We start from the raw sequence: 15903 nt of genomic DNA, 5'->3' as shown, positions 1-15903 counted from the left end.
TTCTCATCTACAGACTCCAACACTGTACCACCTGGAGCAAAACCATGCATTGTGTAGGTGAAATGATTATATATTTTCCCTCGTTATCAACCGGAGATAAAGTATATTTTAGACCCCTGAATTGCGGGGAATTTTCAAGAAATTGTTTACTCCTGATTCTCAAAATCTATGAGTAGGAAATGTGTTCTACTGCGTCCATATGACATGTAAACAACAATACAAATTAAGGAGTTCAAAAAATGGAGCTGCTTCAGTTAGACCTCCTGATATACCTAGGGAGTTTCTAGAAATGGAGCTGTCTCAGGTAGCTCCCTGTTGTAAGTCTTTCTCCCTTTATGCATGCTGGATTGATGCCAATAAAGGACCGCATCATGATCTGACAGGCCAACTACCTCTGGATTGCTGTATGCAAAAGGAAGAACTTGATTTATACATGCAGTACTTCAGATCCAGTTGGAATGGCCGATGGACCCATACACCAAGGTGTTGATGGCCATCCAGAAGGAAGTGGGTATACTAACAGACTTCCCGATGCGCCAGGCTCTAAACAAAGCACTGTCCAGCATATCTGTGAACCATGCACTTTAGGTCCAGGCAAAAGCTGTGACCAATGGACAGAGCACGCCAGTCCGTCCTCAGAGCCTACTTGGGAGGCGGTGGTCCTGCTGGAAAGAGGAAGGAGGATGGCCACTGTGATAGAGGCTTGGCTCCTAAAAGTCTACAAATAGCTCAGTAAGATATTGACCAATCTAAAAAAAACGAAGAGAACCTGAAATGGTTCTGTTCCAGGCGATCCGCCCAGCAATAAGCCTCCTACCGGGGTAGTGGAAACATTATCCTTTTGAAACGTTATGTGGGAGAGGAGCACCGACCCCTACCTCATCGAGCGATGGTTGGTGTTATAGTAATTGTAATAGTAATAGGGAATAACAAACCACGGTCCCCATGTATACGTTTCAACGTCTAGGAGCGCCAACCTCTATTTCATCAAATGCCGGATTGTCCGTTAATAATAATGATAAATTGAGTTAATAATTGATTAATATTTTAGGTTGGATCCAACGTTAAAGGAAAGATTATTTTAACTCGGACTGAACTGAACCTAAGAATTGTATCAGTGACCAGCCCAGCTAAATTTGCAGGTTACTCATACATTCATATTTGATAAAAGAACAAAAATTATGGATACCATTTGGTTTTTCCCTAATATTTCCTCGTAGGATGAAAAACTTTTACAGAATACTGTTTTTAAATATTGGAATCTTCACAAGTTCACAGTATTGGCGCGGTGCCTTCAAAAGTAAAAAAAAAACGAAAAAAGAACCCCATCTTTACTTTATGACTGCAATTTCGTACTGCCAATCCCGTTTTTCACTCAACATAAAACGCGTACAGTTTAATTGATCTGGGTTTTTCTTGAATTGAATTCAGAGTTTGGAATTTATGAAAAGTGAGAGATAGTTCAACCAAGTACACAGATTATTTAACCGTTTCTATGTTGTAGCAGAGATTGCAACTAAGCATTTGAACTAGCAATACCAAAGTTTGACTGCTTCTCATTAAGTATTAAATCCGACTTGAGAAGGAAAATTGGTGACTAAGCGGATTCCGTAATCCCGTCATGTTAATAAAGTAGTTTTGTTGTAGGGTGTTTGGTGTACACTCCGACTGTTATCCATCTCAATGATTTGGCTGGAGAAGATACAGAGCTGGTTGTGGATAAACTGACCAATATAAATATACAGGTAACAAAAAATTGGAAATTAGATATAAAACCTAAAAAGTCGGTAATTTTAACAAAAAGCTTGATTAAAAAGAAACATACATCTTTAGAATTTTTAATAAGTCGACCTGTCTTACTGTCCAGGTATCTGGCGATGAGATTATTGGACTAAATGACCGACAGCACAGACTTCAGGGGAAGAAGAGAAGAGACAGGCATAATTCATTAGGTAATAAATTAGTTGCAAGCTCTGTGGTATATTTTTATTTAAATTTGAAATCTCAGAAATGAATATATTTTAACAAAACTATATGTAGAGATTTTTGCCCTTGCTTATTAAGTTATTGGTTTAAGGAAACAAGATGTAAAATAGTTTGAAGCAAACACACTTTTAATTAGTTTCAAATAGATACGATGTGAATTAGTTAAGTTCAGAGTAGACACAAATTTAATTAGTTTAAAATAGACGCAATGCTTATTAGTATAAAGTAGAGACAATCTTGATAAGTTTGTTAATTAGTTTAAAGTAGGCACAATGTTGAATGTTGATAAGTTAAAAGTAGATACAATGTTAATTTGTTTAAAGTCGACATAATGTTAATCAGTATAAAGTAGACACAATGTTAGTTAGATTTGATTTGATTTGATTTGATTTGATTTGATTTGATTTGATTTGATTTGATTTGAATGTAGGTTCAATTATTATTATTTAAAGTAGACGCAATATTAATTAGTTTAAAGCAGATGCAGTGTTGTTAGTTTAAAGTAAACATAATCTTAATTAGTTTAAATTAGACACAATATTAATAAGGTTAATGTAGACACAATGTTAATAAGTTTTAAACAGACACAATGCTAATAAGTATAAAGCAGACACAGTGTTAATTAGTTTTAAGTAGACACAATTTTAAATGTTAATTAGTAAAAGTAGATGTGCACTTTTCAGTTTTTAGTTTATCTCTCTATAACTTTCAGCGTCGGAACAATAGAAGTGCATAACTATTTAACCAATGTATTGTTTATACGCCACCCCGTACACAGAATAATCAAGTCTAGTACATACTTTTAGAATTTATTTCTTGATCATCTAGCTGTGAAGCTGAAATATAACAATTAATTAGTATTATAAATTTATAAAATGCAATGTTTGGTAAAATCTTGCGACCAGACAAAGTTACTTAACAATACACATTAAAATCCAATATTTCAAAATGTTACGTCTGGTGATATGTTGTGACCAGATAAATGGATTCAAAGCAACATATGAAGACTTTATAAAAGCTTAATCATCAGTTTTAAAAGGCACATAAGAATATTTCACAAAACACAACGACGTCCCAAGCTTTCTAATAAAAATCTTACATTTGATGGCGGTTTGGTTTTCTCACACGCTGATCCAAATGTCTTCAATTAGTGTTTATCAGGTTTCAAGTTCTCCATGTACAATGTAACTTCTCCTGCGAATGTAAAGAACCATAAGCACTAGTTCATTGTAGGTTATAAATCATTTACAGAGTTACATTTAAATTGTGCCATTAATAGTTTCTATAAAATGCTTGTTGATAAATATGCTTGATAAAATACAGTTTCATTTCATATCGTAATTTTTAAAAAACAGGTAGAAATTGCATTTAACATTATTTTAACTTGAATAGTGCGGGATTAATAAGAGTTTATTGTTCATATTCAATCACCCTGCATAGAAAGTTCTTGACAGGATCACACTGATTCACAAATCTTCTCACAGGCTGTAGTTTATCCTAGAATAATAGTTTAGATTTTACAGTAGACACAATGTTAATAGGTTTAGAATAGGCACAATGTTAATTAGTATAAAGTAGACACAATGTTTATACATATAAAGTTGACACATTGTTAATAAGTTTAACGTAGACATAGTGTTTATTAGTTTAAAGTAGGCACAATGTTGATAAGTTAAAAGTAAATACAATGTTAATTAGTTCAAAGTCGACATAATGTTCATCAGTTTAAAGTAGACACAATGTTAATAAGTTTGAAGTAGATACAATGTTAAAAAGGTTGATGTAGATACAAAGTTGATATAAATAAAGTCGACATTATATTGAAAGTTTAAAGTAGACACTTGGTTAATAAGTTTAAAGTAGACATAATATAAAAGTTTAAAATAGAGACGGTGTAATTTGTTTAAAGCAGTCACAATGTTAATTAGTATTAAGTCAATAGTTGTAATCTAAGTAGGCGTAATGTTAAATGGTAAAGAGTACAATCGAGAAAACAAACTAGAAACAAATAAAGCCTTGTTAAGATGACAGTGGAAAATCGAAAAGGATGAGAACTGAATCTGAATCCTCTGTTTCTCAACTCCTTGCCTCGGTTCAGACTTCCGCTCCTGAACTCCTGAATTCTGCGCCTGAACAGAAGTCTCCTGCTAAACATGTTGATAACAAATCAGAGGTAATGTTTTTATCAACATCATAGCAATGTCTCAGATTTCTTTTTAGTGTTCTTTAATTGCTTGTAACAACTGATAAAATTCTCTAAATTGAATTCAAGAAAACTGGAATTCACTGACCTCATTGTTATTAATTTAGATTTTACCCGACTTTGTGCCACCCAACCCTGTGTCACCGAAGGTTGCTAAGAAGCGCAAAGCTACCAATGTCGAAAAAGACACAACTTTGGAATCGTCCGCTGAACCCAACACCGAGTCTTCCTCAAAACCCAGCGTCGAATTAGAAACTGGTACCCCAGAGAAGAAGAGAAATAGGAGAGGTAAAAAGAAGAAGAAATCGGAATCAAAGTCCAAGAAAACCGAAGACACTGGTAGTGAAGAGCCAACTCTGAAAGACCCGGTGAAAGAGAAAGAAAAGGTACATTGGATGAAATGGTTTAAACAAAACAATTAATTTAACTATTGAAATGGGTTAGTCGGTCACTTAATTTTTTTTTTCACACTTTTAAACTTTGAATGGTCTAAAAGGAGTTCAGTTGACTAACTTATTTAATTTTATCATTTTGAAGGTTGTTCTGGCAGACCCTGGCTGGGATTTTTCTCTGACAAGTGTGACCTTACCCGCCTGGGGGCAGGTGTCCATCTGGGGAGACGAGGAGGCTGAGGCGGAGGAATCAGAAGCAGATACAAGCAAGAAGCACGTAGGAAAAAAGGAAGCTAAAGAGCTGCGCCGGAAAGAAGAAATTGCCGCGGAGCGCGAGGAAAAGAAAGTTCTTGACGGAGAAAACCTTCCACCTTCGTCTTCACAAGAATTTGAGAAATTAGGTTAATTATGCGTTTTAACAAAATGCTTTATCATATTTGAAATATTGTTAAATTGTTTTCTATTTTAGTTTTATCAAGTCCCGACTCCTCCCTTGTTTGGATCCAGTACATGGCCTTCTACCTGCAGACCTGCCAGTACGATCAGGCCAGGGCAGTAGCGACCAGGGCAATACAGAGGATTAATTTCAGGTTAATATTTTGTCATCTTTGCTTCCCCTTAAGTTTGCTACTCTTAAATTGTCATTTTTACAATTATTTATACATTATTTAATATTATTCTTAAATTGGTGAGAAGATTTGACCTTTAAAAAAGTTTGCGGCATTCTTTCGGCGATTTCAAAAATGTTGTGCCATTTTTCTGCTTTCTAAATTACAGAAGATATTAAGATTTTTTTTGTATTTAAATTTTTTAAGATGTTAAAGTTGACTTTTATTAAACTTTTATTAAACAATATCTTAATCCTAAATAAAATTGGAAAAACGATCTTTGAAGTTTGCACCGCGATTTTTAGATTGCGTCTGGGTCGTTTTTAAATATCACCTAGATTCAGCCTGCTTATTTAAAGTCTCGTCAATCATTAAGACAGGGTCGACTTTGAAGTGTCGCAACGCCTTGGGCTTTGATTTTACGGTTCTAACTCACTTGTGCTTTTCTATAGCCCTTTACCGTACATTTTAGCACTATTAAGCACTTGTTGTTAGGTTAGGTTTTTAAGAAGTAATTGGCAATATTCTCATCGATTTTTGCTTGAGAGTTGAGTGATATACCTACAGTGTACTCAGTACTGTCAGGGTCAATAGTTGAAAAGAAATGTTTAGAATAAAAAAATTGGAAAACATTGACTTTTTTGACTCGGCAAAAAAACATCACATCACCCCCCCCCCCCCATATTACGTTTTGTTTTGAATTGTTAATTTTGCTTTTTAATGATGATAGTGAACATGAACGATACTGTGCTGTTGTGAATAGTCCAATTTAATTTTGGCGTCACATGAAGACCACATTCGATTTAAATTTTGATTTGTAAGAAGCTATGAAGCAGCTTACCCTTTGTCATGGAATCAGAGTAAAGCTATTAAACAACTGCTTCTCTTTGTTTGCTTGTAAACTTGTAACTCTAAAAAAAAAGTTTGTTAACAATCAAAACTTAAAATAAAAAATCGAGCTCATTGTAATGAAATAAACGCAGACCACTCTACGTAGACTGTCCCTTTATATATGATTATGTCAGGGAGGAGGGTGAGATATTGAACGTGTATTTGGCCTGGCTCAATCTAGAGAATACATTCGGCAACCCGGAATCCTTGCAGAAGGTGAGAGAACATCAGTGTGCTCCGTCTACCTTATCTTTAGGATTGGATTTTCAGTTTTGCCTTAAATCTTAAATTTTCAACTTTTAAAAAATGTACCGCCCTTTGACCAACATTACCGGGATCCATGTTTGGTCCAGTACGATTTTTTTCTATATTCGGTCCAACCAATTTTTTAGTGAATTAAAGTCAATTGATAACTTAATAACAATATCCAAAAATCAGTTGTCATTTCACAAAACGTAAATTTAAGTAGTGTTTGGAATATGCTTGAATGACACGAGTGTAAAAATCAAAGACGACATTTAAGTCCTCTCTATTAAGTTTAGTGGGTTATGTTTATGTTGTTTAGGTTTTGAAAAGTGCCCTGGAGAGGAACGACGAGTACAAGGTGTACTCCCAGATGGCGGATATATTCTCAAAGTCTGGGAAACAGCTTGAAGCCGAGAATATATTTAAAATTTTAGCAAAGAAGTTCAGCAAAGTGAAAGAAGTCTGGGTCAGGTGGGTTAATACTTAATAAGTAATAGACCGTTTTAACAAACTATTGCACTGTTACAAGAAACAATTACACTGTTACAACAAACTATTTCACTGTTACAAGAAACTATTACACCGTTTCAACAAACTATTACACTTTTACAAGAAACTATTACACCGTTACAAGAAACTATTACACTGTTACAAGAAACTATTACATTGTTACAAGAAACTATTACACTGTTAAAAGAAACTATTACACTGTTTCAAAAAACTATTACACTGTTAAAAGAAACTATTACACTATTTCAAAAACTATTACACTGTTACAAGAAACTATTACACTTTAAAAAAACTATTACACTGTTACAAGAAACTAATACACTGTTTTAAGAAACTATTACACTGTTACAAGAAACTATTGCACTGTTACAAGAAACTATTACACTTTAAAAAAACTATTACACTGTTACAAGAAACTATTACACTCACTATTTCAAAAAACTATTACACTGTTACAAGAAACTATTACACTATTTCAAAAAACTATTACACTGTAACAAGAAACTATTACACTGTTACAAGAAACTATTACACTATTTCAAAAAACTATTACACTGTAACAAGAAACTATTACACTGTTACAAGAAACTATTACACTATTTCAAAAAACTATTACACTGTAACTAGAAACTATTACACTGTTACAAGAAACTATTACACTATTTCAAAAAACTATTACGCTGTTGCGAGAAACTATTACACTGTTACAAGAAACTACTACACTGTTACAAGAAACTATTACACTGTTACAAGAAACTAATACACTGTTACAAGAAACCAATAAACTGTTAAAAGAAACTATTGAACTAAAAGGAACTATTACACTAAAAGAAATTATTACACTGTTACAAGAAACCAATAAACGGTTAAAAGAAACTATTACACTAAAAGAAACTATTACACTGTTACAAGAAACTAATACACTGTTACAAGAAACTAATACACTTTTATAAGAAACTATTACACTGTTACAAGAAACTATTACACTGTTAAAAGAAACGATTACAATGAAACGTATACATACACTGTTTCAAGATACAAAATAAAACTAATTTTTAAACTAAATGTCACAAGAAAAAGAAACTTTAAATTTTTAAAACTTATTGTAGAAAATTCGGTCTATCACAATATTGCACAATTTGTTAATAACAAGTTATTAAATTTTAACATTAATAATTTGCTTTCTTTGAAGATGGAACTTACTTTTAAGGCATTGGATTTCTGACTTTTTCTTATTAACACCTCTATAAGAGCCGTATTAGATCATCAATTTTCTCTTTCCATTCAAAATTTGGAAATTTGGGGCATTTGTCAATTTTAAATTTAAAAATCTGTTTATTTTTCCTGGAACATTATAGAGCAGAGGGGATGGAGACGGGAAGGAATTACCGCGGTTTATGACCAATAACATATTATTTAAGAAAAAGATGATATTTAAAAATTTTCAGATTTGGATTGTTTTATTACAAGAACACACGAGTGGAGGATGGTAGATTTGTGTTCACGAGGTAGGCGGTTTTTTAATTAGTTTATTCCGACTATTTTTACATTTAAGATTTAACCCATACTTTACTAACACTGCTATGAATATCTTAAATAAGACGACACGTCATCTCTATGGAAGGCATTTTATATGCTGCTTGAACTACTGTCTTGTGTTCTCTGAACGTTTGAACAGCAACACATCATTTAAAAATGTTTTTAAGTCAAGTATTTTAATTGAACATTAGTTTAAAACAGAAAATTTGTGGTAATAAGAACTGCTCAGTTCAAGGCAAGTTTAAATGAACAAAATAAATTAGTTTAAAAATCTAAAAAAAAGAACTACAGTAAATAACATCATGTCTGTAGTAAAAGCTTAAAAAAATTTGCAAATATTTAATATTTTATTAAAGATCAGTAGTTCAAATGATGGTAGTCCAAATTGTAAAAAATGGGTGTTTTAAATGTCGTCCTCTGATAATCTTGTCAGTGTGCGTAGAGTGTGGACTTGTGGAGTGAGCAACGACCCACTGAGATACCGGGTTGTTCAGAGTCCATCAACTGTTGATATTCCTTACTCTACCATTACATTTATAAGCAAGCATTTACTAAATAGAAGAAACAAATGCTAAATTCTGTACTGTACACTTACAATTGTTTACTAATATTATAGGTTAGGCTAGAATCTCCTTAAAATAAACAAATATGCAGTAAGCTCTCGGTATAGTTCCTGGCCTATACAATTAATAAAGGATTAGCGTACATCATCACTCTATACACTATAACCTCGTTGTCTGAAACGTTTTAAAAACAAACTATTTAAATTTTTCATTTTTTTCCTTTTGAAATCCCAATTATCGGTATGAATGATCTATAAGTGAAAAAATAACACATAAGCTTGACACTAAAATTTTACTTTCTTCAATCTACATGTAATCTTAAAACATTTCTGAGTCTGGCAATTAAAATTCTCAGAATATTCTATTAGTAATAATTTATAACAATGTTTTGTTTTTAGTTTACAGAAACTCTATTGAAATATATTGAAAATGAATAAGTAAGCACATGCTAGAAACAATTTTAATTTATAATACAGAAAACGAAAAAGTGAAAAATATGGGTTTTTTAAATTTGCAAATAAGTTTTTGTCAAAAATAAAGGCTATTTCTTCTGTAAAGAATAAGACTAGAACCGCCTGCGGGGTGGTGGAGGGGGTGTTATCGGAGTTAAGAAGTTTAAAATAGTTTTAATAAAATTACTCCAGATCCCTACAGAACCTGGAGGCTAGGGATGCTACAGATATATCCGCTAAGTTTGCACAGATTGAATTTAGATATGGGGATCCAGAGACAGGTACAAGATTCATTTAAAGTGTTCGGATTTTTCCTAATAATAAGCTCTCTTCTCTTTGGGAAAAATGAAAAATTCTAAATTAAAATGAAAGTTATATACACTTTACCCTAAATTCTATGTATTTTTCTTAATTCAACGAATAAAAACCGTTAAAAAAAGTGTCCTCGCAAAAATACCTAACTTCTTGCCTCTGAGGTGGAAAATGATGTTCGAAAGGAGGTGAATGAATTTTCAAGAAAATATTCAGTATTTCCCTAGGGGATTCAGTCCTCAAAGTTTCTATTGATATTCCTTCAGTTGGTTCGTTTTTTTGTCGTTTTTCGCTTATATCTTCTTATAGAGTGAAAATGTGGTTACGTGTAAGAAAGAAAGCATGCTTTCTAGATTTTTTATTCTAAACATTTGCATTTCTTTCACTTAGTCAATTTTGACCATGAAATGAGATTTATTCAATTTTAACTTTAATAATTTATTTTTGGATAAGGGTTGTGGGCACAAGCTCACGCATACAAATAAAAACGAAATATCAATAAATCTATTTCCATTTTGTTATCAAAGTCTTCCTATTATTTTGTTCTGCTCAAGATTAGTTAAAAGTCATACACCCCAACGTTTTTTGTTGTGCCATTGTCTTAAAAACTTGACTATGGGTAACCCTGTAAACCAAAGCGCGGGCGAGATTTATTCAATAAATCACCCGAAAATGATCCAAAAACCATCGTCATTCCAACACGTTTGCTTTGGGATCATTTTGTATTTTTTTTAGGAAAAAGATTTGCTATTTAAAAACTATCCTAATCGAATAACTACACAACCCCCCAGTTCAGTAACCGGCCCCTGGAATATCAGAAAATGATAAGCCCCCGGGTAAAATTTCTGTATACACCCCTGAATGATAGGAATGTTGTAAATATAAAGTATAAAAAATACTGTTCATGAATATTAATTTTCCTTGATATTAGACATTCAACTGAAAAATATAGATCGGGTTGAAAATCCAGAAATTGGGAAATAATTGAAACTCTAACCGAAACATTGTGGACTATGATATGATATGATTTGATTGGTGATGTTCAGGGAAGACAATGTATGAAAAGTTAGTGACCTCCCATCCTAAGCGTGTTGACCTGTGGACCAGTTACGCCGACCAGCTTACGAGGATAGGAGATACTAGTGCAGCAAGGGCTCTCTACGCAAGGATTTCAACGCTAGGACTGCAGGTTCTTTTTTTGTACAGTATTTTCTCGAGTTGTTTGTCATTTTAAAACTTAATACTTTTCCCAATGTGCCTATTTTTGCAATTTCATACTCGTAGACAAGTTCTGATTACTACAGTTTAATCCAGAATTTAGGAGATATCTTAAGAATTTATACGATGTCGTCTTGGCAATTTTTCAATGGTTTTTTTTTTACTATTTGACCTACATCTTAGTAATTGTAAAAATAAATCAATACCCATGAAATATGCGGGATCAGTTAAAAGAGTTCCATATAATTATTGAGTTAAAAAACTAAATATCTGCAGCATTCCACTATCATTATTCAGTAGGTTTAAAAGAAGACATTTTATAACTTAGTTTGATGTCTCCAAAGTTTTGGATTAAACTGAATAAAAAATCAATGTAACCTCAACCTCAAATAGAAACACGTAATTTCATGTTACTCTATCTGAAAAAGTACCATCCGATTTACAACGGTTGAAATAATGTGAGAGTTTTTTATCTTGAAAATTGTGAAATTCTGAGGGGAAATCGATGGTAAAAATCAGCCAGGGAACGTTTTTTTTGAGAAATCTCAATTTAAAATCATTTTTTGTAAAAGGGATATCTCATTCATTCTTGGCTAAGCAAAATTTTTAGAATACTGTTGTCTGTCGTGAATTGGACAATGACATTCTGTGAACTCTAAACAATTCCTTTAATAACTTTATTCTAGGCTAAGAAGATGAAGTCACTGTTTGGTCGTTGGCTTGAGTTCGAGAAGGTGCATGGTACTGAGGAACAGCAAGGAGAAGTACGACGCTCTGCTCTTCAATACCTCAATGCTAAAAACACAGGAGACACCATGGACATCTAGATTTCCGGAAACTTTTTTTTTTGTAAAATTTATTAAATATATTGTTAACTTCAAAGAGTTCATTCAGATATTTATTGATTTTTCGGTCTGTATTAGGAACAAAAGGAAACTTTTCAGAACTGAACACTCAAAGCCAGAACAACTCGAGCTTTAATTGATCAGCTGGGTCAGATCAAGGTTTTTAGAGAACCGCTGTGAAAAGGTAAAATTACGCTTACATTTACACTTACAGTACCGTTGTAAATTATGCATTGCCATCTTCGCATTGAGGATCACTTGAAATTACGCTTACAGTCCCTTTTTTACTTAGTTTATACATACAATTTCCGCAAAGATTTTATTATTGTTCACCGTGCAAAGAAGAAAAGGATAACAGATAATAAACACATTGCTGAAAATGAACCATCAGGTTTCAAGTCGAAACGCCTAATTTTTTTCTTTGGAATATATTAATATTGTTATGTAATTGTTACCCTGGAGGGAGAACTGAGATGAAGAGATAAAAAAGGAACTGCGTCTTTGACACAAACTGAAGTTTTCTCATCCCTATGTCTTTGCAACCTGATGAGCTAAGCCTTTGATATTTCAAACTTAGATTACTTGATCCAACAGAATTCGTAGTTTGAAATATATAAGATCTACGTTATTGGGTTGCGAAGATGAAGGGGTTAGAAAATCTGAATTTGTGGAAAACATTCATTTTCTTTATCTTCAATTTAAAAGCGCACTTTGAATATCGAGATCAAGGAGATCAGGCAATTTGTATTTGGAGTTTCCAGCACATAACTTCCCAACTCAGGACATATGTTGAACCATTGTGCATGTGTTCAGTCTCCCATATCATATTAGATTATCTCTAATCTTTAACGCCAAAGTACGAACAAAATACTTGACAAATCTAGCATTTTCTGCAAAAAAAAATTCTAATAGCCTTATTAAATTTTTCAAAATGGTTTATTCTAATTAAATTTTCTGATTTGTCTCCAAATCGTAATTTAGACCCATTGACGCGGTCTAATTTGATATGGGACACCCTGTAAATGCAATAACGCACACTGAAACATTACGCACATTTCACAACTTATACCGCACACACTTACCATGAAATTGAATAATATACGCACTGGGGAGGCTTCTGTCAAAAATTATGCGTAACGCTAAACGGGCGCCAACAAAATGAAAACAGAACCTTTAGTTCAAAATCAACGAACGGCTTAAATTCGATAAAGAGGGTTAAACGTCACAGTTTTTCGTTACATGTATTTTCAGTTTAACTGAGTCTTGTACTCTTGAAATGGCTTTTTATGGGTTTTTCAATTTGAAAGTAGTTGAAACCTACTAAAATTCATACTAATTCATAATTAAAGGATTATTTTCAAAGCATATAATTTGTAAACATTTACATGATTTGTACACTTGTAACTCCCTTTCAGGCTGAAAGGGACTGACAAAATTCATACCGAGGGATAGACTAAATTCCACTCTAATATATATTCTATTCTCTTTGATTATTTATTATTTAAGCAATGGGTGAACTTTATAGTTATGAGAAATGATAATAGTGTTATGATAATAGGTTAGAATCGTAATAAATGCTCTTCAAATACAATAATATTATTGTATATGAATAAAAATCAATAAAGCAATGCACTGAGTTTCTCAAATATTCAACGAGTCGGTTTTTCTTACAATATATTTATATACAAAAGATACAAAAATACAAACTTTAAATCGAACGATACTTATACAAACTAAATATTATGAATCAAATCAGTTTCATCAAATAGGGGAATTCTTCAAGGGAACCTCAGTTTAAGGGAGCTGACGATCAACTAACTCTCCTCCTTCGATTTTGCTTTATCCTAGGATCGCATTTAACCCTAGCTACCCCGGGGTTGTTCCGCCCCCTCCCCAACGCTTGGGTCTTCAAGATAACGGAACATTCGGCGTCGCTTGGGTTATTTATAGAATCCAAATGCAAACTCAAATAAATCCGTTAGGATTCAAAATAGGACTCTAAAGTCCAACCGTAGGGTTAAAGAATGGGGGGGGGGAAGGGGGCATGATTCCCCTTGGTAGCTATGATCTCAGCGATCCAAAAAATCCTTGAATTGCTGATCGTAAAAGATCAACAAAACTCGCCCACTGTTACAATATCACCTCCCTTCTTTATAAGGGGAATACTGCAATTTTTAAAATTATACTTCTATAATTTTCAGACGACTTCTATTTTCTCACTTGGATACATATTTCTGATTGGGGGTGGGGCTACTCAAATTAATTGGTAGATATTTATATGCTCAAGAAGGAAGACCACTATTAAATATCGAAAAACTTCAGATCACTCACACATAAGAATGGTGAAGGGATTTTATTTCGCAACATATATTTTGAAAACTCGTGTGAAAAGAATAAATGTGTTAGTGCTGTAAACTCCCTAAAAATCTATATATTTGATAGTAGACCTTATTTTTTGAAGAATTTATCATTATGAGAGTGATTGAAAGGGTAATAATTAGAAAAATTCTAAAAACAAACCCAATAAATCCCAAAAAAGCCCAACTTCTGGTGGTTTTTTTAAGTGAGTTTTTTTTGGGCTGGGTCTTTTCATGCCAACCCTGTCCTTTGTATAGTATTTAGTAATGACATAAAGTGTATTAAAAAAGATTGAACGTCTTATGAGCTTTCCAAAATGTGGTCTACCTTCTTTCTATCTTATAAATTGACGGAGATATTAAACATTTGAACAGTTTTGTTGATTTTTAATTAACTGGAATCTGGACAAATTTCCTAATATCTCCATCTTGAAGGTGAAAAAAATGGTAGACCACATTTTGGAAATCCAGAGACTAGTAGTTTTCGCTGTTCAATGTTTTAATTGTAATACTACAAACTCATATTTACGAAATAATTCCGCTTGAAACAAAGACGATATAGAAGTCTTCATTTAATTCCCATGTTTAACTGAGCACCCTGTAAATTCCGTGCAGTCATCTCTAGAGATTAATCTATTGAGGGTCACCCTGTACGTAAATAAATAGACTGTATATACACAAAAACCCAACCTATAAACAGACTCAAAATGTAAATATTTCTATAGAACTATGATTTTATGGGGTTTCTTGTGGAAAATAGGTCAATATATTTACAAAAGGTTTAAAAAAACATTTTTACAAAAAAGTGGAATTTTGTTCCAAATTGTCCAGGTTTATTGGATGTATGATTCCATATCTATATTATCTGGAATTTGATGCTTTTAAGATAAAGTATTTGTGGTTGAGTTTACCCTTGTGTACAATAGGGAGGGAACCCCGGCCGCCATGAGCCTCCCAGATTTGCTATGTAGCACGGAGCCTCCGCTTTGCAGTAAAAAGTGTATACAAAAACACGCGAAATTGAAGATATTTAGAAAATAAATTCTAAAATGAATTCGATTTCATTGGTTAAAATTTTGTTAATAACATAAAAAAAATTAAAGAAGGAATAGTTTAAGTCAAAGATTTTAACAAATCAAATCGAATTCCACTTAAAAATTTATTTTAAAGTTTTAGTTTAAAAGATGTTCTGCATTTTCATAGCGGAGGCTCGGTGCTGCATAGTAAACCTGGGAGGCTCATGGCGGCCGGGGTTTCTCTGCCACGAGTACCCACACTCAGTAACAACTCTCTCTAGGTCACACCTCCAAGGTTATTCCCGTCAACTTAAAATAAGTTCAAATACTTTAAGTACAACAGATTTTCTTCAGAAGACGTTGTTTTTTTTCCAATTATTATTTGCCACTTTTTATGAAATATGAAATCAAATCTTATTCATGTTTGTGTAAATAGTTAATCATGAATTGATTTTGATTTTGCATCACTGCAAGATTTATTCAAAATGTGACGAAAAAAATCGACCATTTTTATGTTTGTACTTATTCACAATAAATTTGTCTCCTAAAATATCTGATAATTTTTAAACCTTGACAATAATATATTGTTATACTGTTTCATATTGCAGCAAGAATCCTTCGAACTAAGTATTTTGCTTTCCAGCTCACCCTTTAGGAGAGCTGGCAGCCAAAAGTAAATGAGGGGGGGAGGGGTGCTAGAAATGAGGGGGATGGGTTTCTCTGAGCTTGGAATACATTATATGAATAGAACTGATTTCTGATAAA

At 32.9% G+C, this 15903-nt stretch overlaps 1 protein-coding gene and 1 long non-coding RNA gene across 3 annotated transcripts in view; one reads left to right on the top strand and one right to left on the bottom strand.

Moving 5' to 3' along the window:
- LOC111701500 (protein RRP5 homolog) overlaps positions 1–11807 on the top strand; it is a 31233-nt gene extending 19426 nt beyond the window's left edge. For both annotated transcript variants that reach the window (XM_023472806.1, XM_023472805.1), the window contains exons 29-41: positions 1052–1142; positions 1648–1745; positions 1868–1952; positions 4011–4159; positions 4297–4575; positions 4727–4982; positions 5051–5171; positions 6215–6296; positions 6646–6797; positions 8285–8344; positions 9583–9671; positions 10749–10891; positions 11607–11807. In XM_023472806.1, the coding sequence (XP_023328574.1) occupies positions 1052–1142; positions 1648–1745; positions 1868–1952; positions 4011–4159; positions 4297–4575; positions 4727–4982; positions 5051–5171; positions 6215–6296; positions 6646–6797; positions 8285–8344; positions 9583–9671; positions 10749–10891; positions 11607–11747 (1746 nt within the window). In that variant the 3' untranslated portion in view covers positions 11748–11807. The remainder of the gene's footprint in view (positions 1–1051; positions 1143–1647; positions 1746–1867; positions 1953–4010; positions 4160–4296; positions 4576–4726; positions 4983–5050; positions 5172–6214; positions 6297–6645; positions 6798–8284; positions 8345–9582; positions 9672–10748; positions 10892–11606) is intronic.
- Positions 2782–3213, bottom strand: LOC111701504 (uncharacterized). Its single transcript, XR_002765208.1, has 2 exons — positions 3086–3213; positions 2782–2822 (listed from the first exon to the last, which is right to left on the bottom strand). It is a non-coding gene; the product is annotated as an uncharacterized LOC111701504 (long non-coding RNA).
- Positions 11808–15903: the final 4096 nt, after the last annotated feature.

This window comes from Eurytemora carolleeae, unplaced genomic scaffold, assembly GCF_000591075.1.
Source record: "Eurytemora carolleeae unplaced genomic scaffold, Eaff_2.0 scaffold57, whole genome shotgun sequence".
Taxonomy (NCBI): Eukaryota; Metazoa; Arthropoda; class Copepoda; order Calanoida; family Temoridae; genus Eurytemora; species Eurytemora carolleeae.
Note: the sequence above shows the minus strand (reverse complement) of the source record. Positions and strands in the feature narration are given on the sequence as shown.